This window comes from Oncorhynchus mykiss, chromosome 13 (genome assembly GCF_057628025.1).
Source record: "Oncorhynchus mykiss isolate SJ-2025 chromosome 13, ASM5762802v1, whole genome shotgun sequence".
Lineage (NCBI taxonomy): Eukaryota > Metazoa > Chordata > Actinopteri > Salmoniformes > Salmonidae > Oncorhynchus > Oncorhynchus mykiss.
In genome coordinates, this window is record NC_143034.1 from 55,546,558 (window position 1) to 55,563,711 (window position 17,154).

Genomic DNA, 17,154 nt, shown 5'->3' on the forward strand with positions numbered 1-17,154 from the left:
CCTGCTCTTTCCATGACATAGACTGACCAGGTGAATCCAGATGGGATCCCTTATTGACGTCACTTCTTAAATCCACTTCAATCAGTGTAGGTGAAGGGGGGGAGACAGGTTAAAGTAGGATTTTTAAGCCTTGAGACAATTGAGACATGGATTGTGTATGTGTGTCATTCAGAGATCGGATGGGCAAGGCAAAATATGTAAGTGCCTTTGAACTGGGTATGGTAGTAGTTGCCAAGCGCACTGGTTTGTCAAGAATTGCAACACTGCTGGGTTTTTCACACTCAACAGTTTCCTGTGTGTATCAAGAATGGTCCACCACCCAAAGGACATCCAGTCAACTGGACACAACTGTGGGAAGCATTGGAGTCAACATGGGCCAGCATTCCTGTGGAACGCTTTCGACACCTTGTTAGAGTCACGAATAGAGGCTGTTCTGAAAGCAAAAGAGGGGGGTGGGGAGTGCAACTCAATATTAGGAAGGTGTTCCTAATGTTTGGTATAATCAATGTACATTCCTTGCTAATCAGTTTGTTCTAAAAACCAAACTCCCCTACAGCGATCATCCATCCATGTCACTTAATGAAACTCATGTTTCACTGTCAATCAACAGTTAACTGTTGGTGAGGTGGAGACATGAGATCAAATTTGGCTTTAAAGTCCACATTTTTCCCCTTCACCATCTCAACATGCAAAAAGACAGCTTTACTATATGTTTTGTCTTGGAATGGAGTTCTCCCCTGCACACACGTGCAGTGATGATTGCCTGCTAGCAGTAGCAGTGGCCAGTATGCTATTCAGTGAGGATATACTGTAAGGCAGGGTTCCCCAACTGGTGGCCCTCTGGTCAAATATGTCACACAGGTGATTTTATTTGGCCACCCAAGTATTTGGAGCAAAAAATTTAAAACATGTACAGTGGGGAGAACAAGTATTTGATACACTGCCGATTTTGCAGGTTTTCCTACTTACAAAGCATGTAGAGGTCTGTAATTTTTATCTTAGGTACACTTCAACTGTGACGGACGGAATCTAAAACAAAAATCCAGAAAATCACATTGTATGATTTTTAAGTAATTCATTTGCATTTTATTGCATGACATAAGTATTTGATACGTCAGAAAAGCAGAACTTAATATTTGGTACAGAAACCTTTGTTTGCAATTACAGAGATCATACATTTCCTGTAGTTCTTGACCAAGTTTGCACACACTGCAGCAGGTATTTTGGCCCACTCCTCCATACAGACCTTCTCCAGATCCTTCAGGTTTCGGGGCTGTCGCTGGGCAATACGGACTTTCAGCTCCCTCCAAAGACTTTCTATTGGGTTCAGGTCTGGAGACTGGCTAGGCCACTCCAGGACCTTGAGATGCTTCTTACGGAGCCACTCCTTAGTTGCCCTGGCTGTGTGTTTCGGGTCGTTGTCATGCTGGAAGACCCAGCCACGACCCATCTTCAATGCTCTTACTGAGGGAAGGAGGTTGTTGGCCAAGATCTTGCGATACATGGCCCCATCCATCCTCCCCTCAATACGGTGCAGTCGTCCTGTCCCCTTTGCAGAAAAGCATCCCCGAAGAATGATGTTTCCACCTCCATGCTTCACGGTTGGGATGGTGTTCTTGGGGTTGTACTCATCCTTCTTCTTCCTCCAAACACGGAGAGTGGAGTTTAGACCAAAAAGCTCTATTTATGTCTCATCAGACCACCTGACCTTCTCCCATTCCTCCTCTGGATCATCCAGATGGTCATTGGCAAACTTCAGATGGGCCTGGACATGCGCTAGCTTGAGCAGGGGGACCTTGCGTGCGCTGCAGGATTTTAATCCATGACGGCGTAGTGCGTTACTAATGGTTTTCTTTGAGACTGTGGTCCCAGCTCTCTTCAGGTCATTGACCAGGTCCTGCCGTGTAGTTCTGGGCTGATCCCTCACCTTCCTCATGATCATTGATGCCCCATGAGGTGAGATCTTGCATGGAGCCCCAGACCGAGGGTGATCGACCGTCATCTTGAACTTCTTCCATTTTCTAATAATTGTGCCAACAGTTGTTGCCTTCTCACCAAGCTGCTTGCCTATTGTCCTGTAGGCCATCCCAACCTTGTGCAGGTCTACAATTTTATCCCTGATGTCCTTACACAGCTCTCTGGTCTTGGCCATTGTGGAGAGGTTGGAGTCTGTTTGATTGAGTGTGTGGACAGGTGTCTTTTATACAGGTAACGAGTTCAAACAGGTGCAGTTAATACAGGTAATGAGTGGAGAACAGGAGGGCTTCTTAAAGAAAAACTAACAGGTGTGTGAGAGCCGAAATTCTTAATAGGTTGGTAGGCGATCAAATACTTATGTCATGCAATAAAATGCAAATTAATTACTTAAAAATCATACAATGTGATTTTCTGGATTTTTTTAAAAGATTCTGTCTCTCACAGTTGAAGTGTACCTATGATAAAAATGACAGACCTCTACATGCTTTGTAAGTAGCAAAACCTGCAAAATCGGCAGTGTATCAAATACTTGTTCTCGCCACTGTATATTTAATTTTTTATTGTTGGACTTACAAAACTGTAAAAACAACAGCAAATCAGTTCCAAGTTATTTTAATTTTGAGAATCTGTGCCAAAGTATTGCCACACATATTAGAGAGATATACAGTTATGTGATCGTATGCTATGTTATTATGTTTTAGTCAAATATAATACAGTATTTGTTTTGGCTTTTTGCGGTCAATTTGTAGTCTACAAATAATTTGTAACAAAAGGAGGCGTCCAAGACACCTAGTCAGATATATACGTGACAGTATAAAAGCCCATGTAGGCACAAAGCTCTTGTGTTTGTGTGGCTCTGTGTGGTTGTATTGTACAGTATTCCAGGGAGGCCTGACCTCTCACCTGGAAACACTTACTGTAATCTGGCACAATGAGACCTGCCTCAATGGAGACCTGGGGCCTTGAGGGATCAGAAAATACCTGACTGAAAGACAAAATGGTGGCTGGTTTGAATGCACGACTCAGTTCCAGTGAAAGGAGGGCAAGTCTCAAGACTGTAAGGGGATGTGTCAGTGGAGGATATACCACCACGGTGTATATACAAGCCAGTGTATCTGCTAGCCACCCCAGATCCAGTTTGAATGAGGATTTGCTGGGTATGCAGTGATGTGCATCCAGTTAATGCTGGCTAATGCATTAGGGCCCTTTGAGGTTGGTTTCATGCAGTTAGTCATTGCTAAAGTCAATCCATTCAGGGAGTCAAACTTGATCTGCTTTCGGACGACTGACTGTACCCTCAGCTGACAATTAGCTGATACCAAAAACCGATTAAAACATACTACCATTGCTCTCAAGGTCCTCTGGCTCTGGCATGAAGATGGGCTCAGGGGTGGGTTCCCTCGCTGGCTCAGGGGTGGGCTCTCTGACGGGGACCTCCTTCACCACAGATACAGGTTCAAGTTCGGCGATGAGCTCAAGGATGGGCTCCTCAACATCGACTGGGATGGGCTCTGGCTCTGGGATGGGCTCAGGCACGGGTTCTGGCTCAACCACGGGCTCTGGCACGGGCTCTGGCACAGCCTGCAGGGACAAAGTGTATAACAGATATAATCAACTGTACACATGAAATGCTGTTTAAAACAATGGAATTGTGATTAATATTGAGCAAAAAATCTGACCACGAACATGACTTTGTTTTCCAATGGCCTTCAATGGTCAGTGTAGCGGCTAATGGAGGTTAATAGGGAATTGTGTTGTATTCCCAACCTAGCAGTCCTAGGTTCTAAATATAGCAGAGCTTAAGGCTAAACTTGTTTCTATAGTACCTGAGACAATTACATTAGTGGAACCAACTGCTCACGGTAATAACAATAAGAACTGATGAGTGTTGTTTGTCATGCATAGCCTCCTTGAGGAATATAAGACAGAGATGACTGAGCCCAGTGATTGTATATGAGAACTCATCAGCTCAATCAGTACTGACTTTGGGAAACGGCCAAGAATAGAACCACTGAACAGAACTCATGCAAAAATACAGAGGGAGTGTCTGTCAAATTGTCACTAAAGACAGCAATAGGACACCCCCATAGTATCCAAATTGCCCCAGTCTATAAGGAGTAGGTCTATGTTGGGGAAATATAGCCATATACTTAAACGGTATCTCTTCCCACATTCTATAAAAAGTAGAAAAGGCTTTTTTCTGCTCTTAAATTGGTGCTGGAGGGACATAACCCAGAATATCATCCTTCGCATGCTGAAACGTAAACCCTGCATATTTTGTGCAAACCTCGACAAATTGCTGACTCAACTGCTGAGCCCTGTGGCCGTGATAACCTCTTGACACATTGTAATGGTTCTTCTATGAGTGACAGCTGTCATTTGCAGCTCTCTCTCTCTTAGGTTCTTGTTTAGTGGATGTGTCCTCTCTGTATGCCGCCTGCCAATGACACAGGCACAAATAAACCCCCCTTAAATCCATCTCCACCCCTCCCTCTCCAGACCGTTCCCTAGCCCTGACAGAACTGGATTCGCAGGAACTCACACATACACATGCACACACAACTCACCAAAAATATATTTTAATGCAATGGTGTCTGATACATGGGAGAACTAATCTCACAGTGAGGACACAGAGAGACAGTGAGGTCACATATGGGGACACAGTGGGCTCAGGGCTTGACGCGCTGCCAGAGGCCTCCTGTCATCTCTGATCAGAGTAACAATGGCTAAAGCCTAGAACTAAGAGTATAAGAAGGGTGCTCATTTACAGTAAAGTCAAATCCAAATCAAATTTTATTTGTCACATACACATGGTTAGCAGATGTTAATGCGAGTGTAGCGAAATGCTTGTGCTTCTAGTTCCGACAATGCAGTAATAACCAACAAGTAATCTAGCTAACAATTCCAAAACTACTACCTTATAGACACAAGTGTAAAGGGATAAAGAATATGTACATAAAGATATATGAATGAGTGATGGTACAGAGCGGCATAGGCAAGATACAGTAGATGGTATTGAGTGCAGTATATACATATGAGATGAGTATGTAAACAAAGTGGCATAGTTAAAGTGGCTAGTGATACATGTATTACATAAAGATGCAGTAGATTATATAGAGTACAGTATACAGTGCCTTGCGAAAGTATTCGGCCCCCTTGAACTTTGCGACCTTTTGCCACATTTCAGGCTTCAAACATAAAGATATAAAACTGTATTTTTTTGTGAAGAATCAACAACAAGTGGGACACAATCATGAAGTGAAACGACATTTATTGGATATTTCAAGCTTTTTTAACAAATCAAAAACTGAAAAATTGGGCGTGCAAAATTATTCGGCCCCTTTACTTTCAGTGCAGCAAACTCTCTCCAGAAGTTCAGTGAGTATCTCTGAATGATCCAATGTTGACCTAAATGACTAATGATGATAAATACAATCCACCTGTGTGTAATCAAGTCTCCGTATAAATGCACCTGCACTGTGATAGTCTCAGAGGTCCGTTAAAAGCGCAGAGAGCATCATGAAGAACAAGGAACACACCAGGCAGGTCCGAGATACTGTTGTGAAGAAGTTTAAAGCTGGATTTGGATACAAAAATATTTCCCAAGCTTTAAACATCCCAGGGAGCACTGTGCAAGCGATAATATTGAAATGGAAGGAGTATCAGACCACTGCAAATCTACCAAGACCTGGCCGTCCCTCTAAACTTTCAGCTCATACAAGGAGAAGACTGATCAGAGATGCAGCCAAGAGGCCCATGATCACTCTGGATGAACTGCAGAGATCTACAGCTGAGGTGGGAGACTCTGTCCATAGGACAACAATCAGTCATATATTGCACAAATCTGGCCTTTATGGAAGAGTGGCAAGAAGAAAGCCATTTCTTACAGATATCCATAAAAAGTGTCGTTTAAAGTTTGCCACAAGCCACCTGGGAGACACACCAAACATGTGGAAGAAGGTGCTCTGGTCAGATGAAACCAAAATTGAACTTTTTGGCAACAATGCAAAACGTTATGTTTGGCGTAAAAGCAAAACAGCTGAACACACCATCCCCACTGTCAAACATGGTGGTGGCAGCATCATGGTTTGGGCCTGCTTTTCTTCAGCAGGGACAGGGAAGGTGGTTAAAATTGATGGGAAGATGGATGGAGCCAAATACAGGACCATTCTGGAAGAAAACCTGATGGAGTCTGCAAAAGACCTGAGACTGGGACGGAGATTTGTCTTCCAACAAGACAATGATCCAAAACATAAAGCAAAATCTACAATGGAATGGTTCAAAAATAAACATATCCAGGTGTTAGAATGGCCAAGTCAAAGTCCAGACCTGAATCCAATCAAGAATCTGTGGAAAGAACTGAAAACTGCTGTTCACAAATGCTCTCCATCCAACCTCACTGAGCTCGAGCTGTTTTGCAAGGAGGAATGGGAAAAAATGTCAGTCTCTCGATGTGCAAAACTGATAGAGACATACCCCAAGCGACTTACAGCTGTAATCGCAGCAAAAGGTGGCGCTACAAAGTATTAACTTAAGGGGGCCGAATAATTTTGCGCGGACAATTTTTCAGTTTTTGATTTGTTAAAAAAGTTTGAAATATCCAATAAATGTCGTTCCACTTCATGATTGTGTCCCACTTGTTGTTGATTCTTCACAAAAAAATACAGTTTTATATCTTTATGTTTGAAGCCTGAAATGTGGCAAAAGGTCGCAAAGTCCAAGGGGGGCGAATACTTTCGCAAGGCACTGTATACATATACATATGAGATGAATAATGTAGGGTATGTAAACATTATATTAGGTAGCATTGTTTAAAGTGGCTAGTGACATATTTTACATCATTTCCCATCAAATCCCATTATTAAAGTGGCTGGAGTTGAGTCAGTGTGTTGGCAGCAGCCACTCAAAGTCCAGCTATAAAGTAGTTTTAAATTCTCCAAATGTAGAAGACCAAAGTGACAAAGTGAAGGAAAGAGGCTGAAGGTGATTTAATCAAAATATTAAATGTTTTGTTGACATTTCTGCCTGTGGCTGTTCATATTTGTGTCTATATAAATTGGCTACATGACTTTAATGTATATATTCAATTTAGCAGAGGAAGCTCACGACCACCTGTGTCACAACCCTCCCCCTCCTTTTGGAGCAGACTTTATGACGATGGACATGTTGACTAACCCACCACAGTAACAAATGGTAGTAGACAGAGCAGGCCAGGGGCATGGATTCTACCAGGCATAACTGTGTCTCACAGCCTAACCCCTGAACAACCCTCGTTAGACTACTCACACCCAACCAATGGAATGGAATCCATTTAGCAGACCTACCCACCAACAGCCTCTTCCCCTCTGCCACTGAATTCCTCAGCTATTAAACACCAAAATACTCCATGCATAGGACCCAACTCACACATTCACAAAAGCTATCTTATTCAGGGTCATAAAAGGGCTGAATGTAGGTCTATAGAATCCCTTTGGAGCAATGGTATTCAAACCTTTTCAGGACCATTTTTGCAAGAATTTCTTGCGACCCCGCCCTACCCCAAATCTAATGAGACAATCTTAAAATTGTTAAATGTAGATTTTATATCAACAAATAAACTTCCATTCATTGCATTTTGATCTCTTATCAAAATGAAAATAAACCAATAAATACATTTCCTCAAAAACCCCATTGAGGTTCCCCTGACCTTGAATACCACTGCTTTAGAATGAGATGATGCATTGCTCACATTTTGTAAGTCTAAGATTCAAAATTCAAAAGGCACTCGCACATCTGAGCAATCTTATTTGCAGGTGCATGGCAACAATTGAACAAGATGAAGGAAAAAGGAAACCGCACACTGCTCTTGGTAGTATCACTGATATTTAATAAGCTTACATATCGGCCTCACGGCCTTCGTCAGAGCTTTTTTTTTTTGTAAGTCTAAAATTCAACATCGTCACCAATATTCCCTTTTTACATCTCCTAATTTGGCCAGAGAACTCTCTCTAGTAGAAGTGTATGAGGTCATTATTCCATTCTGCATCAGTCATCATCTCTCAGGCTCCTCAAGTAACTTTCATTTTTCTAACGGTGTCTGTACCACCCAGACACCAAACGTAGGCCAAGAACTTTAGGATGGCTTGTAGAGGATTTAGGGCCCTGTTAACAACTGCCTGTCCAATTAACCCCTCACTCAGCTCATACAGTGACATTGACCTCTGACCTCATTCTGTAAATGTGGCATTCACTGACATGCACTCAGCCATTTTGGGTCAGTACACTCTTAGAAAAAAAGAGAACCCTATAGGAGAACCCTTTTTGGTTCCAGGTAGAACCTTTTTTTCTTCGCATTTATGGGCCATGACCTCACAGCATGAGCACATCAAATCAAATTGTATTTGTCACATGCTTCGCAAACAACAGGTGTAGACTAACAGTGAAATTCTTACTTAGAAATAGTGACACAAGGAATAAATAGTGACAAGGAATAAATAGTGACAAGGAATAAATACACAGTTGATAACAATAATGAGTAACAATAACATGGCTATATACAGGGAGTACCAGTACCGAGTCCATGTGCAGAGGTATGAGGTAATAACATGGCTATATACAGGGAGTACCAGTACCGAGTCCATGTGCAGAGGTATGAGGTAATAACATGGCTATATACAGGGAGTACCAGTACCGAGTCCATGTGCAGAGGTATGAGGTAATAACATGGCTATATACAGGGAGTACCAGTACCGAGTCCATGTGCAGAGGTATGAGGTAATAACATGGCTATATACAGGGAGTACCAGTACCGAGTCCATGTGCAGAGGTATGAGGTAATTGAGGCAGCTATGTTCATATAGATAGAGGTAAAGTGACTAGGCAACAGAGTAGATAGACAGTAGCAGCAGTGTATGTGGTAAGTGTGAAAGTGTGTGTATGGGTGTGTGAGTGTGGCGTCAGTATGCATGTGTGCACGTGTTATGTTTGGGTGGGCGTATGTAGTGTGTATGTGTGTGTGGGGTGTCAGTGTAAGTATGTGTGTGTGGGTAGAGTCCAGTGTGTGCATAGAGCCAGTGCATTTGATTAGCAATTCAGCAGTCCTGTTTAGCAGTCTTATGGCTTAGAGGTATAAGCTCTTCAGGGTCCCCTTTCTTCCAGACTTGGTGAACTGGTACCGCTTGCTGTGTGGTAGCAGACAGAACAGTCTATGGCTTGGATGACTGGAGTCTTTGACAATTTTATGGGCCTTTCTCTGACACCACCTGGTATAGAGGTCCTGGATGGCGGGGAGCTTGGCCCCAGTGATGTACTGGGCCATACTCACCACCTTGCAGTTATCGTACCAAGCGGTGATGCAGCCAGTCAAGATGCTCTCAATGGTGCAGCTGTAGAACTTTTTGAGGATCTGAGGGTCCATGACAAATCTTTTCAGCCTCCTGAGGCTCATGCTCTGAGTACTCGTTCTGGTATTCCGTCTAGCCTGTCGGCCTTGTAAATGTTATCCTGTTTAATGGTCTTACATCGTCTACAGAGAGCTGATGCTCTCATGCATGGTTCAGTGTTGCTTTCCCCGAAGCGAGAATAGAGAATAGAAGGCATTTAAGCTTGTCTGGTAGGCTTGCGTTGCTGGGCAGCTCACAGCTGAGTTTCCCTTTGTAATCCGTAATAGTGGGCAAGTTCTGCCACATACATTGAGCGTCAGAGTCGGCGTAGTAGTATTCGATCTTAGTCCTGTATTGATGCTTTGCCTGTTTGATGGCTCATCGGAGGTCGTAGCGGGATTTCCTATGTGTACAGATGAGTGTTCCGCTAATTGAAAGCGGCAGCTCTACCCTTAGCTCAGTGCGGATGTTGCCTGTAATCCATGGCTTCTGGTTGGGGTATGTACATATGGTCAATGTGGGGAGAAGGGAGGGTGAGGGAGGGCCTTGTATGTGTTTCTGATCAAGAGTTTTGCCGCCTCTAGTTGCACAGGTGACATGCAATTATTATTTTTTGATGGATTTCAGTTTCCCTACATTAAATCACCGGCCACGAGAAAGGCCGACCTCTGGGTGTGCATTTTCTTGTTTGTTTATGGCCCTATACAGCTCGTTGAGTGTGGTCTTACTGCCGGCATTGGTTTGTGGTGGTAAATAGATAGCTGCATAGCTGTGTACACCTGATACCTGATATCTGCAACATAGACAGTGGTCCGTGCATAGAAGGAGGCAGAAGATACTGCAAGTGGATACTGAATAACGTGGCTACCTTTATAGCAACAATAAACAGAAGGGTGATAAACGGCATTGGCCTCACTGGAGAACCTCTTAAGAGCTGTCGGGGTAGGGCCCTTGGCCCACCAAGTGAAATTCTAGCTGCCCCCAGGGAACTTATAGTGCTACCGCGCCCCTTGAGTGGGTGGTGGGCAAGGTTGGTGTTGATACCACACCTCTGATGTAGCGGGATGAACGTTTTGCATTTACTGTCCACATCAAAACTGCATCAGCTGAGAATTCAGCTGAAGCCCCTTGGGTGTATTGTACCCTCTCTTTTACATGTTCCATGCCAGTTCTCTTCTCTTCCTCCATTGAGATGACCAGGGGGTACCAGGCTGTTTGTGTCATGTTGTTGCAGTCCATCAGACTATCCCCTGAAAAGAGGCTCAGGGCAATGGGCCAAGGCATCTGGGGTGGAATAGTGTCCTGTTGTCTCAGCAACCTCCCACCCCTGCGCTGTGTCTGTGTACACACAGACACATTGTTCCCCCAAGCCACTGCCTTATCGGTGGCTGATATTACCAATGAATGAAACAACGACAGACATACCTCGACAGTGTGTGGAGCTATACAGCGAGGAACATCCAGTGGGGTAGCATGAAGCCAATTAGAGTTCAGAACTCTCAAGTGCAGAGCTAGCCATAGGGTGTTGCTAATAGAGGTGTTGTTAACAGGCACAGACACACACAGCTTTGTGTCCTGGCAGTCAATGGTCACAGTGTGCTGTGGCGGCCTGCAGGAATGAGATCCTACTCCATTGTGCGATCGATGACATCACCACTGGACTGGAGACTCTGAATGTTGATTCTCATGAATAATGATTGACTTGGAATATGTTGGATTATTACCAAAATTATACAATAGTTTAGCCCTTGTTCTGTTATCCGAAACAGCTGACTTTTATTAAGTAAGAACATCCTCAATGATTGAGGCCACATGACGGCAATCAAAAGAGTGAATCACATGATACAGTTTATCTGTTGCTTTGGCAGAACAATACACAGAGCCAGAGCAGCAACACTTCTATAGGAAACAGCTCAACCCACCATGACTTCCTCCATACAGACCAACACTGTATAGAAAGCATGTACTGTACTGTTTAGACATACAGTATACAGCACTGCAGTTGATGGTAGCTTTTAAGAGGAACTACCTGCCAAGAGGCCTGTGCAGGCCTGGCCAATGGATTTACAAAGAGCTGCTGTTTCTTAGCTTTTCACTGGGGGATTGGCTAACCTTTTAAGAATGGAAATGACTCCCTCATGCTTCCTCTCTCCCCCTCTCACTCCGGCACTGGGCAGACCTCCTCCATTCCTCTGTGTTGACTTGTCTGGTGCACAGCACAGGGCCCAACATGGCCAGAAAAGACACCAGGGTTTCAGCTCTATGGTGAGTCAAGCTGGGGATAGAGGGAGTCAGTGCCCACTACAGTGTCAGTGCCAACTGCCAACTTCTTGTCATGGGCCAATGCCCGTGTTACAGAGGGGAATTAGCGGTTGAAATGTGATGTGAAGCCATGGCATTGTCTTCTCACGGGGATGGGTGCCTGCCTGGATCTGGTTGTGAAGTCCAGCTGGGAAAGGGAAGGACAACAGTCTGCCCAGAGCAGACTGTAGCTCCAGCGTGCATGCAGAGGTAGGTAGGCAGAGAAACAAGGGGAAATACCAAGAGAGGTAGGTCAGTGGAGAGCTTGACCAATGAGTAAGCAGCCCTGCAGATTCCATCACAGGCTACTGTTAGGAGTCTGACGAACACACAAGAGAGCAGAGAGCTGAGGAATGTTCTGAGAAACACTAGTCTCTTCTTCCCTAGTCTCTTCTGGTAGTCTGTGTACTATACACATAACTCCCACTGTGTACTGTCTTAAGATAACTCAGATTTACTTATGAACTACCCTCATGGGACAACTGACAAACATTGGATTTACCCAATGAGCACTCAAAGGGTACCATACATTGGCCCTTATATACTAAGAATGTTTTGCCTGTATAAAAACACGTTAACAGCCTTCGACAGCAAACTACTTCCGGATAACAGTGTCCTCCATGTTGCATCTGACAAAAGAACAGCTGGCTCCAGCTGTTGCCTGTGTGTGTCTCTGCCTTCTCAGCGTGAGCAGTGAGTTAGCTAGCAGGCCCAGACACATTCCCATTTATAGTGTGTTTCAGCACGGTGGAAGAGGTTAGAATGGAAGGTGCAGAGAGGTGCAAACAATTTCTTGAGTGTTTTACATATATAAATAAAGCAAAAAAGTCACACTTGTGAAAAGACCCAATCAACATTTGTGTTGTTCCTCCCTGATACAGTAATTCATGGAAGATGTAACGCTAAAAGAGGCGAGCAAATATAACACTTGATTAACATGATTACATTCAAGCCTGAGGCAGAGAACGCTAGCTTAACTCTTTCTGACTGTACAACAAGACAGGATGGGTATGGGGGCAGGGTGTAGAGTGTCGCAGCCATTGGAACATGTAAAACAAGAATGTTGTTTTACTGCTCATCAATCTCAGCCAGAAGGAGACTACAGTATCTCTGCTACCTTAAGGCCAACCCTGACACATATACACATCTATAGAGTCCATATATCACCAGATAGTTAAGTGGGGAGCATTGAGGAGAGAAGGGGGCAGTCTTAATCTCAGAACACAATGCAGACATTGACTTGACAAGGCCTGGATACTGGGAGGTAATAAGTCATGGCCCCTGATTTGTCACTATTGGCTGACGTGTCTGTGTACATGTATGTATGTTATGCTGTGTGCTCCTCCATGACACGTGTGAGCGCGCGCACACACACACACACACACACACACACACACACACACACACACACACACACACACACACACACACACACACACACACACACACAATGTTCCAACACTGCTACAGCTTGAGTATGGAATAATGGGCTTTAGTGGAGATTGTTTCCTTTCTGGTTTTGACAGGGCCACGATAACATATTCACAGACTACTATAGGTGTAGGGTACCGTTCAAAAGGTTTGCAGACCCAACCCATAACAAGCAAAAAAAGACTACTGAATATTCAATACTCTCTTTCCTTGTTTGTTACCCTCTGTCTTGGCAATGTGCCATTGAACATTTGATGGAGAAAGTACTGTTCAATACTGTTGATGGAGTATAGTGAGGATATGGAAGAATGACTGTGGTTGGCTTCTGATCTTAATGTTTCTCTTTACATTTGTCAGTGGCTGCTCAAAAGTGGCTGCTCTATAGGGTCTATACTAGTCTACAGGGTTTGAGAAGGGGGGGGGGGGGGGGGGTCCAGGACAGTAACACACATTTAAGAGCACCTTACACTGACCCCCACACCCAAAACAACACAGGAGAGTGATAGTGAGAGAAGATTAAGGAACAGAAATGTGAAGTTCAAACAGAAGGAACTATGGATGTGACACAGAGCATACCTCTGCTGCTAAGCACACACAGACATACAGGAGAACCATGAGCAGACAGAGGGAATGAAGGAGAGGAGAGGGGAGGAGAGAGGGTTGGGGGTAATGATAAGGGAACACCTTCAGCAAAGCAAGCAGCACGGGAAGGAGCCCCAAATTCCACAGCTCCAAGATGTAGCCTCGGTCGCAGAGCAAAGGTTCAGTGATTGTAGAACTCTATACCTCCAGTTAAAATGTAAATATGCAGTTTACACCGCTGCTGACAACGGTTATGCATATTATGCAATTACAGTACAGAAGTGTATTGCATACCACCTATGGATCTATCAAGATGTTACTCCACTTCAATTGTATTACATTTGTGCAGAGTAGAGTAGTGCAGGTTACTTACCAACGTGGTAAATAAGAGGCCAGATCAATGAGGTGAAACCGGTCAAACATACACACACGTTTTACATACTGTAGATAATATTAGACTTCAAACTTGTGCAGAGCGGAGCAGTGCATGGTGGTTTTCTGATGTGCTAAATGAGAGCCCAGCCCCAGATCATTGATGTGAACGCTGATGGTGATAAAACAGACAACATGTTATTCTAATCTCGCCCCTCAGAAAGCCAGCCACACGAGGTGCCATGCCATTCGTACTGTATGTAGACTCGCCAGTGAGCTCCCCCAGCCCCAGGGCTGCCGCAGCACAACTTGGCTGGGTCCCATATAGCAGGCAACGGAGAGAAGTTATGTCTCTCATAACAGAGGAGGCTGTATGGGCTGGGTTTCTGTATAAGCACTTTGTGACATCTGCTGATATAAAAAGGGCTTTATAAATAAATTGGATTGATTGATTGTTTCACCTTGAGGGAGGAGAGAGAGAGAGCACTCTTAAATGTGCACTTTAAATGCAACTGTAAAAAATAAAGATAATAGTAAAGCTCAGACAGTAATGCTGCGTTCACGTGCTAGCCCTAACTAGGAAACTCAGAAATGTCCAGCTTTGCTAACTGGTTGTAGTTGTCCACGTGCCACGTTCAACCAGTTAGGAAGTCCGAAATGTCTGAGTTCCAACTAGCATGTGGAGCATGTGAGCGCGGCAAAATGCACGGCAGGTGGTAATGTACACACAAACCACCCCAACTTAGATGGCATGGTGCCACTAACATAGTGATAAAGTCAGTCTAACAAAGAGGAGCATAAAGATAAATACTACAGAAGAAGCTGTAAAATAGAAACTAATGGTAAATAATGTATTGTGTCATTTTGGAGTCAAATTCATTGTAAATAAGAATATAATATGTTTCTGAATACCTCTACATTAATGTGGATGCTCCCATGATTACGGATAATCATGAACTAATCATGAATATTAATGAGTGAGTAAATTACAGAGGCATAAATATCATACCCCCTCCAAAAATGATAACCTCCCCTGTTATTGGTAATGGTGAGAGGCTAGCATGTCTTGTGGCATTATTATTGTGCCTCTGTTACTTTCTCATTCATCGATATTCATGATTCATTCTGTATTAATTCACCATTCATTTCTATTGGGCACAAAATAATCTGAACCACAACCAAAACAAACTGAAAATGCATCCAACAAGTTTGTAGAGTCACGAGCTTGATGTAGTTATTGTGTGCTAGGAATATGGAACCAAATACTAAACTTTTGACTACTTTAATGTCCAGATACTTTTGGTTCCCTAAAATGGGGAGACTATGTACAAAACGTGCTGTAATTTCTAAACGGTTTACCCCATACGGATTAAAATACCCTCAAATGAAAGATGACAGTCTGCACTTTAACCTCATTGACATTGTATCACTGAAAATCCAAAGTGGTGGAGTACAGAGCCTAAACAACAAAACATGTGTCACTATCCAAATACTCTTGACCTCACGGTCGTTAAATATAGGAAATACTGTATGTTGGGGACCAAACATAGAGGGTGTCTCCAATGTATTCTCTGCGACGTGTGTGTCAGGTTAAAGCTCATATAGGCCTGTGATGGAAAAGGTCAATTGCACTATAGTATACATGGGGGGCAGGTATGGGGGTCAAAATGCTGAGTGCCCTTGGGAGACAAGGTACATTCAGTTCTGCTTATTGTGTGCTTTAGAGCATTGGCTCTGGAACGCACATAACACAGTCATTAGCTAAATGGGCATTATAAATCAAGTACTGTATTAACGGCCTTGGAAACACAGATGGTTTTTCATTGTCATTTTCCCTTCTGTGACAGTACAAGCTGGGCTCATTTTAAATCCAGCTTGAAATGTAAGGATGTATTAACTGAATAAACACATTTCATGTTAGATTATCAAACGAGACAACAGCTTTTGGTGGAATTCGTATTTGATGTGAAATAGCCTGCAAGAGAAACGCATTGATGTTGCAAATGACATGCTTAAGCAGTGCGTAAATGACACAACTTTACACAAAATTTGATTTAAAACTATATTATTTTCGAATATTTTTAATTTAAAAGCAGCGCAATTGCAGTGTTTTCTGGACAGGTACTATGCAACAAAGGCTGTGGTCAGTTCATGAAGTTCTGGAGAGTTGCCAAATAGTCACTTCATCATCTTCAAACCAATTAGTCAAATAATGACATATGCCCAGATGTTCTATTCATAACAGGTCAATGAAGCTAAACAGAATATCTTACCTGAACATCGGGGATCATTTCAGGCTCTTTAACTGTCTCTTCTTCTACAACATTGATCTCTTCAACTACTGGGGCAACTGTTACTGGTTCGGTTATTACTTCAGCTTCTACCACTTGTGGTGGTATCTCCACTTTTGGTACATCCACTACTGCTACTGCTGGTATCAATGCTCTGGCAGGAGGAATGTCGTCTCTGTTGCCTACTTTAATCCTCTTCTTCTTCTCCTCTGGTTGTTTTTTGGGGATGAATTTGGCTGCCAAGACAACAGCAAGAATGGTAAAGAAGAGCGCAGGGAGAATGATAGACGCGTCAAGTTCCATGACGGTAGAATTATTTAAGGTTCACTTGACAATTGTTATGTTTTCTGCAGATGTAATAAATAGTATTTTTATGTGTACATGCAAAAGTGTCCTTCTTGTTGCAGATGCCAGCTTGTGTGTAGGTCAGAGTGTAGTCCCGCACGCACTGTAGATCATCTCACCGCGCTTCTACTAAACACGATCGTATAAACCTGATGGTGTAAACGCAGGCTATAAGGCTGAGCGTAATTTCGGTCGAGTTCCCCTCCTCAGACTTTGCATTCATCAACCAATGGTTGCGTACAACGTCAAAGACTGTGCGTTCGGGCACCAGCTTGCTGTAATGGTGGTTTCAAGAGAATTTGGAACCTGGAAAAACTATTTTTCTCAGATGGAGCTCGTTTTTTCACAGTTGTTTTGAACTCACTGAACTTGAAGATTGCCGAGTTTCCAGTTGTTTTGAACAGCAATTTTCATATGATTGTATTAGCTGGGTCATTCCTACATTGCGGTGCCTTCCTTTTCTGTCCCTAGGAAATATCACTTCTTATTTAGTT

General features: G+C 43.4%; 1 protein-coding gene across 5 annotated transcripts in view; it reads right to left on the reverse strand.

Moving 5' to 3' along the window:
* The window catches only part of LOC110486579 (uncharacterized), a 31,335-nt gene extending 14,282 nt beyond the window's left edge, over window positions 1–17,053 (reverse strand). For 4 of the 5 annotated variants that reach the window (XM_090196819.1, XM_021558292.3, XM_021558290.3 and 1 more), the window contains exons 1-2: window positions 16,298–16,968; window positions 3,321–3,558 (exon numbers count right to left, since the gene is read on the reverse strand). In XM_090196819.1, coding sequence (XP_090052945.1) covers window positions 3,321–3,558; window positions 16,298–16,618 — 559 coding nt within the window. In that variant the 5' untranslated portion in view covers window positions 16,619–16,968. Of the gene's footprint in view, window positions 1–3,320; window positions 3,559–16,297 lie in introns of all 5 variants that reach the window. The other variant, XM_021558293.3, reaches the window with a different exon arrangement.
* Window positions 17,054–17,154: the final 101 nt, after the last annotated feature.